Here is a 16,091-nt window from a genome sequence, read left to right on the forward strand (position 1 = left end):
TTACTGCCATCTATACAATTCAATTTCCGAGCTATCTTACTGGACTGGAAACCTTGACCTTGAAAAGATTTTGTTCTCGACGTGGCTTATTTCTACCAGCTCATGGTGAATAAAACAACATAAAAGCAGAACGTACAGTCATAACCTAAGTCCTTATACAGTTACTGGTGGTAGGACCTCTTGTGAGTCCGCGCGAATAGGTAGGTACCACCACCACGCCTATTTCTACCGTGAAGCAGTAATGCGTTTCGGTTTGAAGGGTGGAACAGCCGTTGTAACTATACTGAGACCTTAGAACTTCTATCTAAAAAGTGGCGCATTTACGTTGTAGATGTCTATGGGCTCCAGTAACCACTTAACACCATCTGGGCTGACAGCTCGTCCACGCATCTAAGCAATAAAAAAAAGTTTTCAATGCTTATTCTTAAAATGTCTCGGCGACTGCGTTTCTATTTGATTAAGAAAGAATTGAGGACATAGTCAACGCCTAAAGTAACTTAATACCGCTTTGAAAATATTGCATATATTATTAAATTTAATATTTGATAGCTCCTCGGGAGCCGCATAACGAATTTTATGGCTTAATTAACCTGCGCACGTGGCTTCAGTGCCGTGTAAAACAGATGCCATGAAATGTTTATAGCTCCGTTCTGTAATAATTCAAAGTTCTATGCGGATTCAAATGTCCGGGCTTATAATTATTAATTTACCATAAGACGAGCTATGGAGGTTAGATTGGTTTATTTTCATAATTATGCGCCCCGTCGTCTAGTCTGTAGGTTCCGAGTGGCAGTACCGTGCAAAGAGCTTTTTTTTTATAATAATTTTTATAATAATTTATTCATTAACATTGAAAAACATTTACACGACAGTTTGCTAAAAACTCTCCACACTAGGCACTGCCTGTCTCGTGGAGAGCTTTTTACAGAAGTATCTTAAAACTAGTAATAACGGTGCTGAATATACGAGAAAATCAAAATAGGTAAGCGAATATTATACATGTATATATACACACACACATATATATATTTACATACACACACATACCCACACATACACATATATATAAAAAGAAAAGGAACAGGTGTAATGATTTTTACCATAGGCATGTGTTTATGGTCACTTAATGCATTTCAGAAACTCCTCCGAAAAAGAGTAGGACCAATTAAGCAGTTCTTTTGTTAATTTTCCTTTAACTTCTTCGTAATTTAGGTTAAGAATTTTGTATTTTTTGTTGAGTCTGTTATATAAGTATGGTTTCATGTAGGAGCTAAATCGGCGAGCAAAAGCCGTCCTAACTGAGGGCGTCGGGATTATAGGAGTACGTTTTGTAGCAAGAACTTTGAAGTTGGTAATTTTAGGAACTTCTCTGTGGTAATCAAGGGCTGCCCTAAGGATAAATATTCTTCTCACGCTCAGGACCCCAAATTCTTTAAAGAGAGTGTCTGTGGGATACCGAAATTGTTTCTTTAAAATAGTTTTCAATACTGCTCTCTGAGCTCTTTCAAGGGTAATTAGATGAGAAGTGGCTGCTCCGCCCCAGGCCAGAATGCAGTATGAGAGTATGGATTGACATAGGGCGAGGTAGATGGATTTCAATATGTTTATACTTGCTACGTCTCGGAGCAACTTAAAGGAGAAAATTAATTTCCGGACTTTAGAAGTAGTAGAGGCTATATGCTCTTTAAATGTAAGTTTTTCATCGATAGTGATGCCTAAGTATTTAGTAAAACTAACTTTAAGTATTTTCGGACAATCACAGGGAAGAATTGGTGTAAGGAAATTGTTTTTTTGGCAAGAATGTATCGCTAGAGATAAGTTTGGAGGTGGGGCTGATTTAACTGTTTTGTGAAAGCAGATGTAATTTGTTTTTGATGGATTTATAGTCAGTAAATTTTTATTTAACCAGTCAGCAACTACTTGAAGGCCTTTTTGTGTTGTAGTTTGGAGTCTTTCCCAGGAGGACTCGTGGAAAACTATGACAGTATCGTCAGCGTAATTAATTATGTTCGCATTGTCTAGTTTAATGTGTGACAGACTGTTTAAGTATACCAGAAATAGTGTAGGTCCAAGAATGCTACCCTGGGGTACTCCGAAGGAAACCGTAGAAAAGTCACTGATGTGGTCTCCTACCTTTATACATTGTCTTCTACCTGTGAGGTAACTTGAGAACCAATTAAGGCAAAGGCCTCTAATTCCAGTGTTTTCTAATTTGCGCAGAAGGATGGGAACTGAAACGGTATCGAAAGCTTTTGCTAGATCAAGAAAGACACCTATACTGGTGGTAGGACCTCTTGTGAGTCCGCACGGGTAGGTACCACCGCCCCGCCTATTTCTGCCGTGAAGCAGTAATGCGTTTCGGTTTGAAGGGTGGGGCAGCCGTTGTGACTATACTGAGACCTTAGAACTATATCTCAAGGTGTGTGGCGCATTTACGTTGTAGATGTCTATGGGCTCCAGTAACCACTTAACATCAGGTGGGCTGTGAGCTCGTCCACACAGCTAAGCAATAAAAAAAAAAAAAAAAAAACCCAGGCAGCATCTGCCCTCCTCGATATATTTACAAACAGAGTTAGTGAGAAGGCAGACTGCTTGCTCGGTTGATTTGTGATTTTCTGTCGGTTCCATCTCAACCATCGCGTGTACTACATACTACATAGTCATAGTCCCGGTTTCACTAGTCTATGATTATTTCAAATCTTTTTGTAGTTTGTGAAATGTGACAAGAAAATACTGATGCTTTAATTATGGCCTGGTTTGCGGAATTCAAGATACGATTCAGTTTAATTTTGTATTGTACCCATGATATTGAGGTCTAAACTAGAGGTCTCAAGCTGTATGTGTATGGTGTATGTTAGAGCTCCGAGCATCGCTTACTGTCATTGTACTGGTGGTAGGGCGCCTTGTAACTGCGCCTGGGTAGATACCACGACCCTGCCTATTATTACTGCCGTGAAGCAGCAATGCGTTTCGGTTTCAAGGGTGGAACAGCCGTTGTACTGTAAAAACTGATACTCATGTCTTAAGATAGGTGGAGGCATTTACGTGTAACACTAGGTGGGTCCTGAGCTCGTCCAAAACAACTAAACAACAAAAAAGTGGATTGTGAGCCGTCATTAGTGTAAAAATCACTATTTTAAAGATTATTTCTCAATAAATTTCATATTCTGGTTACGTAATAACACAAAATATTCAAACAGTCATATTGAACATAAGTCCGTTTCCACAGCTGCGCCATTCTTCACGGTGGAACCAGAGATCCAGAACCTAGCCGAGGGCGAGACCGCGGTCATCCGCTGCGAGGCGGACGGCACCCCGGCGCCCAAGATATCCTGGATCCACAACGGGAAGCCGATCGAGCAGGCCGAGCTGAACCCGCGCCGCCAAGTCAGCGCCAACTCCATCGTCATCACCGACCTCGTGAAGAAGGACACGGGCAACTACGGCTGCAACGCCACCAGCGCCATCGGCTACGTCTATAAGGACGTCTACATCAACGTGCAGTGTGAGTACTCGTCTCTTTTTGCCACGCACCATCCGGCTTTTGAATGAGCTCCCCTCCACTTTTTCCCTACCTGTGCTGATAGGCTCTAACCGGGAGTGTTGCTAACACTGGCCCTAGCAAGAGCCGTGCTTCTCAGAATTTACCACCGGATTGGAAACGCGACCCTCAGTGGGCCGTCTATGGGTTAAATCACTGGCCGAGCGCTTCGTCGTAAGCGACGGGTTCGACGAGGACGCTGACCGGTGCTTGAGGTCTCCCTTCCACGGTGTTTCCCGAGTGCTATGACATGTCCTTCTTCAAACGAGGCTTGTGGAGAGTACTTAACGGTAGGCAGTGGTTTAGTTTTGTCTCTCGCATTGCTGCAGTCCATGGGCGACAGTAACCACTCACTATCAGGTGGGTCTGCATACGCGGGCAATAAAATAAAAACAAAAAGCTCCCCTCGTCTCAAGGATTCCACTACAATATCGTCCACGTTCACTTTCTGTATTTATAATTAGTACTTCTAGTGTTTAAAATGAATACGTTTACTATGCTCGTGTGCTGTATATTCGCGCGTTTCAGCTAGGTAGATGCCTAGTACTTTTATCGTTGGCGCTTCCAGAAAAGTATTTTGATTATGAACCAAGAAACAAATTTATTATTAAGTCAAGAGCCTCGCCGCGCAGTCAGGGCGCGACTAGTCTTAACGACATCAACTAGTTTAATATACATAAACGCTCTAAGCTTTACGGGTACCGCTAAATTTTGAACTAAAACTGTGAGGTTTGGCGTTTGTTTGAGGCACAGCGCACATGAGGTGATCCCACCGTGCATCAGTAGCGTGTTCCGGTGTCCGGCGTATACGTTCTTACTGCTTAATACTTAATCTATATATTAATACGTGAAGCAAAAACCTTGTACCCCTTTCTACGAAAATTGCGCAGTCGGAAAAATATGAAATTTCCCACACTTACAGAGAATATACAGAAGGAGTGGAGTGTTAATTCCTTTTTTTATGCATAAAAAACACATTAAATCAATTAAAAAAACATTACACACACACTAACATGTATTTGACTCAACCCATATGTACTATTTTTAATTGTCAAATTTTTGTTGTATAGTCTGTGGTCAAATTCAAAATAGATTATTATTGTTTGTCGTTAATATTATTTATCCATAGTGTAGTATTGGCGAAATCTGTGATTATAGAAGTATAATAGTGTATAATAATAATACTCTTTGACAATAGAACTATAATAATGTTCAAACTTATAATGTCCATTCATTATAGTCGAATTTCGACTACGGCCGGACCACTAATAAGTACTTAATATACATACAATTATCATTTGTCTATTGACTAACTAATAAAATATTAATGCAGCGTAAATGTGTAATTAAAACAATATTAAATCGCATCCTACAAGAATGTGTTTGCGTGAGACATTATCGCGGAGTGTGGGCGTCGGGAAATCGATACGAAACCTACTGTTAGTTATCGGGACTTGATGTCTGGTCGCTAGTGGGTGCTCACGTGGGACGGGGCCAGGAGCGCGGTGCTGAGCACCCATCGTAATGACGTAAATGACGCCACCCACCTTGAGATATGAGTTCTAAGGTCTCAGTATAGTTACAACGGCTGCCCCACCCTTCAAACAGAAACGCATTACTGCTTCACGGCAGAAATAGGCAGGGTGCTGGTACCTACCCGTGCGGACTCACAAGACGTCTTACCACCAATAAAGGCGCGTCCTCACGTCTCGACTTGTCTTACGTTCTTGTCGGTATTCAATAGAGCCGTGACTTAGTAGTAGAGATTCAGGCATTTGCCAAATATTTTGTGTTCTATGATGCCTATGGCCTGAACACCAATAATGTCGTATGATGTGTGGCTATCAGATATACCTACATATATGCTCTATGGGTGATTTACTCTCGCATAATGGCCTCATGTGACGTCATTCTTAGTGAAGTCGCGTTCGGCTGATTCCGATTTATTATCCGATGTTTTTTTACACCAAATAGTGCACTAAAAATATTTGGGCTACTCGCTGACGTTCAATCAAACAACAGGTCCACATGAGCCGGAATAACATGTTTATAGTTATCATTTCGCACGAATCATATTACTACAATCAACTAAACAAAACAACGTTAAACCGCATTATAAGAGTAAACATATTGATAGCGTGACGTTGGAACAAAATTATGTAAAAACCAACTGAAACAAATCTTTTGAAAAATAAACCTGCATACCGTCGAGGACTGTATCGTTTAGACTCCAGTCTGATTAGTGCGAGTTTTTTAACGTTCTCGATAGCGTAAAAGTTAACTCAAAGTATGCAGTTGGAACAGCGCCCCTAGCGGCAAATGTAGGCAAGCGTTCTAACTCCATTCAAATTTTTAGTTAATATTTACACTATCGAGAACGTTAAAAAACTCGCGCTAAGCACACAAGTTATGAAATATAATAAGATTTGGGTGTAATTTAAAAATTACAATCATCTATATAGAAAATGAAATGAATTCACTTTCATAATGCATATAACAATCGTGTAAACAATGCTTCGAGCGCATGCCTTGTCGTTGACCATTACATTGAAGCGTCGAACATATTATGATCGGAGAATTAAAAGTTGCTAGCTCTGCCGAGGTTGCGGTCGCGACATTGTTCAATATTCATATCTCCTTTTGTTCCTCGATTATTGTCCACCGACGTGTGTGCGGAATAACAAACACGAAAATACTTTTAATTAATATGCATTGTTAGAAACTAATATTGTGTTATATTTAATAAACCTCGGTCAATGTTGTTCCCTCGTCGTTTGTTAATCCACAGCGTATCAGAATAAACTTGCGTCTGGTACCTCTAGTGGTTTGATGCTCAAGATCCTTCCGGATCGTTGGGCCGAGCGACTTGCCGACGCAGTCCCTAAAATGTAGTTTAAAAGGTCATTGGTTAGGGACAGCCCGCTGAGTTTCTCGACGGATCTTCTCAGTGGGTCACGTTTCCGATCCGGCGGTAGATTCTGCGAAGCATTGCTCTTGCTAGGGCCAGTGTTAGCAACGACATCAGGTTTGAGCCCCGTGAGCTCACCTACTAGTTAAGCATTCCGATTTGAGCAACCGACGCGCGTGGACGTGCTCATTGTTTTGTCGGAAGTGACTACCGGTGATAATAGATCATTGTTCGTGGCACATCTGTGGCCCAAGTGTTTCTCGGAATTTGTACCTGCGCCTAATTGCAAGGCATTGCCGCCCGGGAACTGTGCAGTGGTTCTATTCACTCTAATTCTATTCTATTTATTCTATTCACTAAAATTTCTAAAATTCCTAGAATCGCTTCGGCCAATTTAGTGTTACCGACGCAGGGGCCTCGCCGCAAGGCGAGCGCGTGTTTAAGTCCCGGGGCCGCCCCCCCCGGGCGAAAATCACGTGAAGATGGAGGAAAAACTTTTCATCGACTTCATTCGGGAAAAATATCCGTCAATCGCGCCCGAATTCGAAGCCTATAGGGCCTCATTTGGTAAATATTCTCCCCCCGCATCTCTCGCCGCCGTCGCCAAACATGCCTCGCAGGCATGCCTCGCGTGCCCCGCCGCCGGTCCGTGTTCAAGCGCACGTACGCACGCCGCCGCCGTAGCGTCTAACGCCCCCGCCCCCGCTACCCCCGCGCCCGCGTCAATCACGTCAGTTTCGTCCGTCGCGACCTCAATAGCGTCTAGTTCAGGCTCCGATACCGAATCGGAGATGGACTTCGAGTCCGCGACTAGCCCTCAACCCGGAACCTCGGATGGGTTCCAAACTGTAACGCGCGGTAAAAAGCGTACTCGCGTCGTGGAGTCCCGGAGCTCCATGACGAAGCAAACCAAGTCCGCGACCGCCTCCCGACCGCAGGTAGTCGTAACGCCGGAGTCGGACTCCGCCCGCCGCGTAATCCCACCGCCGCGCCCAAAAACCGCGCCCGCGCCTAAAACAGTTGTCCCGCCCCCGCTGATACTCCAGAAGAAGTCAGCGTGGAATCGCGTATCCCAGGCCCTTCAGGCCAACAAAATTAATTATACCCATGCGCGTAACGTCGCGCATGGGATTCAGATTAAGGTCGCAACGCCGGGCGACCATAGGGCCCTCTCTGCTTACCTCCGAAAGGAGAACATAGGTTATCACACCTATGCTCTTCAGGAGGACCGCGAACTCCGCGTAGTGATACGCGGAGTCCCCAAGGAACTCGACATAGACTACGTAAAGGAGGATCTGATCGGTCAGTCCCTCCCAATAGTTAGTGTGCACCGGATGCACAGCGGACGCGGCAGACAGCCGTACAATATGATTCTCGTCGCGCTAGAATCAACCCCAGAGGCAAAGAAAGAATCTCATGTCTCAAAACGATATGCGGCCTCTCCGGGGTCACCATTGAAGCCCCCCATAAACGTGGTACTCCCGGGCAGTGCCACAGGTGCCAGCTCTATGGCCACTCAGCGCGTAATTGCCACGCGCGCCCCCGCTGCGTGAAATGCCTCGGCGATCACGCAACCACAGAATGTTCGCGTGTTAGGGAAACCGCGATGGAACCCCCAAGCTGTGTCCTATGCCTTAAGCAAGGGCACCCGGCAAATTACCGCGGATGTCCTAGGGCTCCGCGTAAACGCCCGAACCACCCAGCCCCCCGAACCGTCGACCCAAAGACTTCGGCGCCTTCAGTGCCGAAACCAGCCTTCGTACCGGCTGCGGTTCCCACCGTCTCGGCGCACAGTGGGTCGATACTATGATTTGAGTGACTTAGGGACCAACTTGGTTTTTTAACAAATTTTTTTACGTAGATAGATAGAGCTCGTTAATCTCAATAATAATTGTTTTGGGCAAAAATTACAAAAACTTTATAGTTTGGTCAGAAAAATGTGTTTTGTGATTTTTTTGTATGGAGCGGGTCACATTAAATTAAATTCCTGCTAAGTACCGTGAGGTCCCGCTTTGAAACTTTATTTTTCTTACACCTTGTCTAGTCTACTATCATTTGATGCTATGAACATATGCATAAAGTTGCAACTCTGCCAAATAAATGGATCGAAAAAAATGAATAAATACATAGAGTAAAAATCTTTATTTTTATTTTCGTAAGTCCTTTTAAGTTAAATTTGATATGGATTAGTAAGTACAAGCACGCAACGATACCCATAATTACATAATACCTAACAAAATACATTTAGTAGGTCTTAATTAATCAATCTCTCTAAGTATTATATATTTTGTTTCACCATTCGATCTTTAGATCAGAAGACAAAAGAAGATTGTGTAAAATATCCTCATTAGTCGGCAGTCTACTTATCTTTCTAAAATAACAACTCTCTGTATATTTCCGAAAATCTTTATTGCGAGCTTCCGCTGCCTCTTCCGACAGTTTACCTATAGGAATGGCACGAAAGGCAAAGCTTTTTATTATTGTATATCACTACCATGTGCCAACAATTTATGGATACTGGAAGGCATATAATACTAGGGATATAAATTAATATACAATTCTGCAGTATATCTACAAAACTCGGAAAAATTGGAAAGGTCCACGCGCTCTCCAGATGCAACAGTCTGAAGAATCACGTGAAACCTCTCCATTAAATCTTTACGTATTCCTGTTATGCGGGCTGTTCCTTCTGCATTCCTGAAAAATCTTCTGGCAGTATTGCCATCATTGGTTGTTCCTGCTTCTTGCTTGACAACATCTATAAGTAAACCGTATTCCTTTTTAAACGCTTAAGGTATAGCGCTCTTTCTGATTGATATTTTTTCTTAGTCATCGCCCCTTGCAACTCCATTTCTTGAAGTCCAAACGAAAAGACGCAAACAAAAAAATGTCATTTAAAAAATAATCTCACAGGAAACTACATAGGATGAAAAAATTGTGAAGTAATAAAATTATATTTACCGATATGAAGTAAGCACTCCATGCGTCTTATCCAGGCATGTAAAGATGGCATTCCATACTGGAATATTCCTTCATTATTTTCTCTTTGATAAGCAAGTGACTCCAAAAAAGTCTGACGGTTTTGCTTTGCAAATATCACAGACAGCAGAAAATGTTTCTGACAAATATAAGGTTATTTTGCCGTCTATCATCGTCATGTGCAATTGATGCTTAACTTCAACTTGTTTGATTTTTGATGGCTGGAGTCTTTCTATTTCTTCTGTTATGCTAGCTTTTATAATTGCCACTGTTGACTGCGTTTCTTTTATAAATTTAAACATTATTGGACGGCAACAAAAAGTTGATGAGGGTAGGTCGTTTTCCCAAACAATTGTTCCATCAAATTTCTGAAGCCTTATAGGAACTAGACTGGTCAAGAAAATAGATGAATCATCAAACTCTGTTTCAGTCTTTTGTTTATAATTACTTTGACCTGGGGCTCTATCAAAGCCTATTTGCTTATAAGCAGTAGCTCTCTTGCCGAGTCGAAATCCGAAGTAATCACATTTAAAAGCCTATATACCGCCAAGCTTAGTAATGCTTGCATTTTAATAGCAGCTCTTTCTTCATTAATAACTACCTCGTCTTTCCCTGGATAACATTTGGTCTTTTCTTGCTTAATTTTATATTAAGAAGGGTATAAATCGGACCCATTTTCATTTGCTGCTTCTCTTAGATTTATATACTGCCACTTACTTAATTTAAGTGAAACTAATAGTGCCTTATCGGGAGAATATGTACTACTTTTCACTTTACTTGTACTTAAACACTCCTTAACTTTTTCTAGATCTTTGGGGTGATTTGACAAATGGTTCATTATTTCTCCTACATCTTCATTTCCAGTGTTTCTCAAACTAGCAACTGTAGTAGCTTTCATTTAATCCGGGGTTAACGAAAGCGATTGGTAAATTTGTTCAATGTGCCTGGATCCCAATTCTTCAAAAGGTTTTCGAGGTGTAAAAGTAGATGTCGAGGCTTCTGTAGTACATTAGAGCGTGGTACATTTTCAACATCTTCAGTATTAGAAATCTCGAGCCTTTCGTGTACAGTGTTGATATCTTCAGGTATCATGCCTTCGGGCCAGTTTATTGCACATTCGAACTAATCACATTTTTTTCTTATAAACTGTGCTAACATGCGACTACTTCGTTTCCATATTGCACTTATATTTGAACAAAAGTGCGTACAGAATTTTTGGGGCTCAACACTTTTCTCTTCGGTCACGTTCATTTGATTTTGTAGGAATTGAAAGTTTTTTATTATCAGACAGCGACTGTAGTTGCTCTCTTAAAATCATAAATAATCCTAAATTGTTAATAAAATTATCCATTATAACGGAAAAAGGAAGATCACGACGACAATCAGAAGATGTTAGTAGTCGTACGAATAAACGAACACTAGTTAGTATATAATAAATATTGTCACTTTATACTTCCAGAGAGACACAAATGTGTACTATATTTTCTACTACCCAGTAATGGCTGCTTAACTAATTATCCTCAGTAACTAATGTTAACTATCCTAATAATTACAGAGATTGATTAATTAGAGACCTACTAAATGTATTTTTGTTAGGTATTATGTAATTATGGGTATTGTTGCGTGCTTGTACTTACTAATCCATATCAAATTTAACTTAAAAGCACTTACGAAAATAAAAATAAAGGTTTTTATTCTATGTATTTATTCATTTTTTTCGATCCATTTATTTGGCAGAGTTGCAACTTTATGCACATGTTCATAGCACCAAATGATAGTAGACTAGACAAGGTGTAAGAAAAATAAAGTTTCAAAGCGGGACCTCACGGTACTTAGCAGGAATTTAATTTAATGTGACCCGCTCCATACAAAAAAATCATAAAACACATTTTTCTGACCAAACTATAAAGTTTTTGTAATTTTTGCCCAAAACAATTATTATTGAGATTAACGAGCTCTATCTATCTACGTGAAGAAAAATCTTAAAAAACAAAGTTGGTCCCTAAGTCACTAAAATCATAGTATCGACCCACTGTGCGGCGTGGAAAAAACCGCTGCCGTATACGAAGGAGGGAACACAAAACGTACCCCAGCCCCCGCCTGCGACACGTCCCGCGCCTCAGCCCCTGCTCGCACCTCGCCCCGCGCCCGCGTACCGCCCCCCGCAACCCTCAGCCGTCAACGACTTCGCGCTCGTGCGTGACTTCGTCACCGCGGTAAACTTTGACCGTCTGCGATCGTTCGCAGATGCTATCCGTAGGTCGGTAACCCCCGAACAGCGGCTTGCGGCCGCTTTCGATCACATGGACGTCTATGAGTCCGTATCCCGTACGCTTTAAATCTTTACCGGTTATCAATGGCGCGAAACGGTAGAGAAAAACTTTATTCCCTTAAGTTGGCATTCTACAATGCTAATGGACTCGCGCGGCAACGCGATCAAATATACGAATTCCTCCGCGATAACCTAATAGATATTCTGTTAGTGCAGGAGACCTGCCTGAAGCCCTCGCGTCGTGACCCGAAAGTCGCGAATTACGTCATGGTTAGGAATGACAGACTCACCGCCTCCAAAGGCGGGACTGCCATTTACTATAGGCGGGCCCTGCACATTGTCCCTCTCGATACTCCCTCGCTCTCACATATCGAGGCGTCAGTGTGCCGTATCTCGCTGACGGGACACCAGCCGATCGTCATCGCATCCGTTTATCTCCCCCCGGACAAGCCCCTCCTGAGCAGTGACATCGAGTCACTGTTCGGCATGGGAGACTCTGTCATCCTGGCAGGCGATTTAAATTGCCACCACACTAGGTGGAACTGCCATCGTACGAACGTCAACGGTAGGCGTCTCGACACGTTTATAGACGACCTCACCTTCGAAGTAGTCGGCCCCCCAACTCCAACATGTTATCCGTATAACATCGCGCTCCGTCCGAGCACTATAGACCTGGCATTGCTTAGGAACGTAACTCTGCGCTTGCATTCCATCGAAGCACTGTCAGAGCTCGACTCAGACCACCGACCTGTCGTTATGCAGCTCGGTCGCCCTCACAACCCAGTCACTGTTACGAGGACCATGGTGGATTGGAATAAGCTGGGCACGTGCTTAGCCGAAGCCGCTCCGCCAATCCTCCCTTACGGCCCGGATTCGAATCTATCCCCCGAGGACACCGTCGAATCCATAAACATCATTACCGATCACATCTCTTCCGCGATCATTAGATCTTCTAAAGAAGTCGATGTGGAGGATAGCTTCCACCGCATCAGACTGTCCCCCGAACTTAGGAACCTCTTAAGAGTTAGGAACGCGGCAATCCGGGCCCACGATCGTCTTCCCACGCATTCAAACCGGATTCGGATGCGTCGTCTACAACGCGAAGTCCACTCCCGCCTAAGCGACGCCCGTAACGAAAATTGGCATAGTTATTTAGAACAACTCGCGCCCTCCCACCAAGCATACTGGCGACTAGCTAGGACTTTCAAATCCGAAACTACCGCTACTATGCCTCCCCTCGTACGCCCTTCAGGCCAACCACCGGCATTCGATGACGATGACAAGGCTGAGCTGCTGGCCGATGCACTGCAAGAGCAGTGCACCACCAGCACTCAATACGCGGACCCCGAACACACCGAGTTAGTCGACAGGGAGGTCGAGCGCAGAGCTTCCCTACCGCCCTCGGACGCGTTACCCCCCATTACCACTGACGAAGTTAGAGAAGCGATCCACAACCTCCAACCTAAGAAGGCACCCGGCTCCGACGGCATCCGTAACCGCGCGCTTAAACTCTTACCAGTCCAACTGATAGCAATGTTGGCTACAATTTTAAATGCCGCTATGACGCACTGCATCTTTCCCGCGGTGTGGAAAGAAGCGGACGTTATCGGTATACATAAGCCGGGTAAACCGAAAAACGAAACCGCTAGTTACCGTCCGATTAGTCTCCTCCCGACGATAGGCAAAATTTACGAACGGCTCCTTCGGAAACGCCTCTGGGACTTCGTTACCGCGAACAAAATTCTCATAGACGAACAGTTCGGATTCTGCTCTAAACACTCGTGCGTACAACAAGTGCACCGCCTCACGGAGCACATCCTGATAGGGCTAAATAGGCGTAAACAAATCCCGACCGGCGCCCTCTTCTTCGATATCGCGAAGGCGTTCGACAAAGTCTGGCACAACGGTTTGATCTACAAACTGTACAACATGGGAGTGCCAGACAGACTCGTGCTCATCATACGAGACTTCTTGTCGAACCGTTTGTTTCGATATCGAGTAGAGGGAACTCGCTCTCGCCCCCGTCATCTGACTGCCGGAGTCCCGCAAGGCTCCGCGCTCTCCCCGTTATTATTTAGTTTGTATATCAATGATATACCCCGGTCTCCGGAGACCCATCTAGCGCTCTTCGCTGATGACACGGCTATCTACTACTCGTGTAGGAAGATGTCGTTGCTGCATCGGCGACTCCAGATCGCAGTAGCCACCATGGGACAGTGGTTCCGGAAGTGGCGCATCGACATCAACCCCACGAAAAGCACAGCGGTGCTCTTCAAAAGGGGTCGCCCTCCGAATACCACTTCGAGCATCCCACTCCCTAATAGGCGCGCAAACACCTCCGCCGTTAGCCCCGTCACTCTCTTTGGCCAGCCCATACCGTGGGCCTCGCAGGTCAAATACCTAGGCGTCACCCTCGACAGAGGGATGACATTCCGTCCCCATATTAAAACGGTACGCGACCGTGCCGCCTTCATATTAGGACGTCTCTACCCTATGCTTTGCAAGCGAAGCAAACTGTCCCTCCGTAATAAGGTAACTCTCTACAAAACTTGCATACGCCCCGTTATGACGTATGCAAGCGTAGTGTTCGCTCACGCAGCCCGCACCAACTTGAAGCCCCTTCAGGTTATTCAATCCCGATTCTGCAGGATAGCCGTCGGAGCACCATGGTTCCTGAGGAACGTGGATCTCCACGATGACCTGGAGCTCGACTCTGTCAGTAAGTATCTACAGTCGGCATCATTGCGCCATTTCGAGAAGGCGGCACGACATGAGAACCCTCTTGTCGTGGCCGCTGGAAACTACATACCCGATCCTGTAGACCGAATGGTAAACAGTCGACGTCGCCCAAAGCACGTCATTACGGATCCTCCCGATCCATTAACGGTGCTTTTAGGCACCACAAGCACCGGTCACCGTCCTCGTCGAACCCGTCGCTTGCGACGAAGGGCTCGACGAGCGAATTAACCCCTAGACACAGCCCACTGAGTTTCTCGCCGGATCTTCTCAGTGGGTCGCGTTTCCGATCCGGTGGTAGATTCTGCGAAGCACTGCTCTTGCTAGGGTCAGTGTTCTCAACTCTCCGGTTTGAGCCCCGTGAGCTCACCTACACACGTTAGGGTGAAGCTGAAATAGCCTCTCAAGGCTATCAGCATAGGTAGGAAAAAAAAAAAAAAAAACTAGTTAAGGCTACGCTGAAATGGTTTCTCAAGACCATCAGTCTAGGTAGGAAAAAAAAAAGAAAGAAAAGGTTAGGAACTGCTTTAACTATCATGTGAGGTTGCATATACGTAATGCCAATGAGGAAATTCCCTGTTTGACGTCAACTCTCCTCATACCTATATCTATAGTTAGTCTCGAACAGTTAGGGAAAGTTATAAACTCCCCCGACGGACCTAAACCGCCACGCCAGACACATAAATCAACACGTTTAACCAGCAGTCATTTAGAAACTTACTGGTATCCAACGACTCTCGGTTGCTGAGAGCGTAACTGTCACTCAAAATCAATTAGCAGTCGGACAAGAGCTAATCAAAATGAACCTTATGCGTTCTTAATAAGACGCTGTTAGGAGAGGCATTATTTGCCACTGGAAAGGAACTAGCAATGGACTTGGAACTAGATTAACGCGTTCTTACCTCTTTAGCTGGTCCGTGAATGGACTTTTAAGTGAACTTCCGGATTTATTAAGAAGAAATCATGCAATAAGTTAATTACTTAACATTTTGTAGATTTATTTACGGTTTTTGTGGTCACCCTTGTATTTATAATGTAATCTAAACATCAAGAATTTTCAATCGTAACACTAAATTATATTGTAATCAAGTCTGGAGTTCGCGAAAAAACCAGAAAATCTAATCGAAAGAATTTAAAAATGTAAGCATTCGCTTCGTGCATTTTTTATTGACCTTGTGGGCAGATGCGCATACGGCCCACCTGACGGTGAGCAGTTACCATCGCTCATGGACCTCAGCAACGCCAGGGCATAGCCAAGCCGCTCTTCACCTCTAAATACTCCCGCGCGTGCACCTTGAATTATTAAGTGAAGCCACTATTGAATAATACCTAATAACTCATTTAATGGGTGTGAACTATTCCTGGGGGTTCATGGAATACCCTAGAATAAATATTCCACAACGAAACTAGGAGAATAGGTAAAAAGGAGGTGAAGATACACAAAACATGTAAAAGTTCAAAGTTAGTAGGACGAGGAGACCATGGTCACAGACTTGTGTCATCAGAATATTAACCGGCTGGGGATTGAACTTAACTCCACTTTGCTACAACGTGTGCTTCTTCAAACGAAGTATGAAAGGTCTCCTCAGGGGTAGTCAACGGCTTGACAGTGCATTGCTGGTGTCTATGAATGATGATGACCATTCATCGTCACA

General features: G+C 44.0%; 1 protein-coding gene across 1 annotated transcript in view; it reads left to right on the forward strand.

Moving 5' to 3' along the window:
• Positions 1–16,091, forward strand: part of LOC114250705 (neuroglian) — a 49,452-nt gene that overhangs the window by 17,761 nt on the left and 15,600 nt on the right. Inside the window, 1 exon segment of the mRNA XM_028184687.2 lies at positions 3,230–3,505. Within this exon segment, the coding sequence (XP_028040488.2) occupies positions 3,230–3,505 (276 nt within the window).

This window comes from Bombyx mandarina, chromosome 05, assembly GCF_030267445.1.
Source record: "Bombyx mandarina strain Sakado chromosome 05, ASM3026744v2".
NCBI classification, from domain to species: Eukaryota; Metazoa; Arthropoda; class Insecta; order Lepidoptera; family Bombycidae; genus Bombyx; species Bombyx mandarina.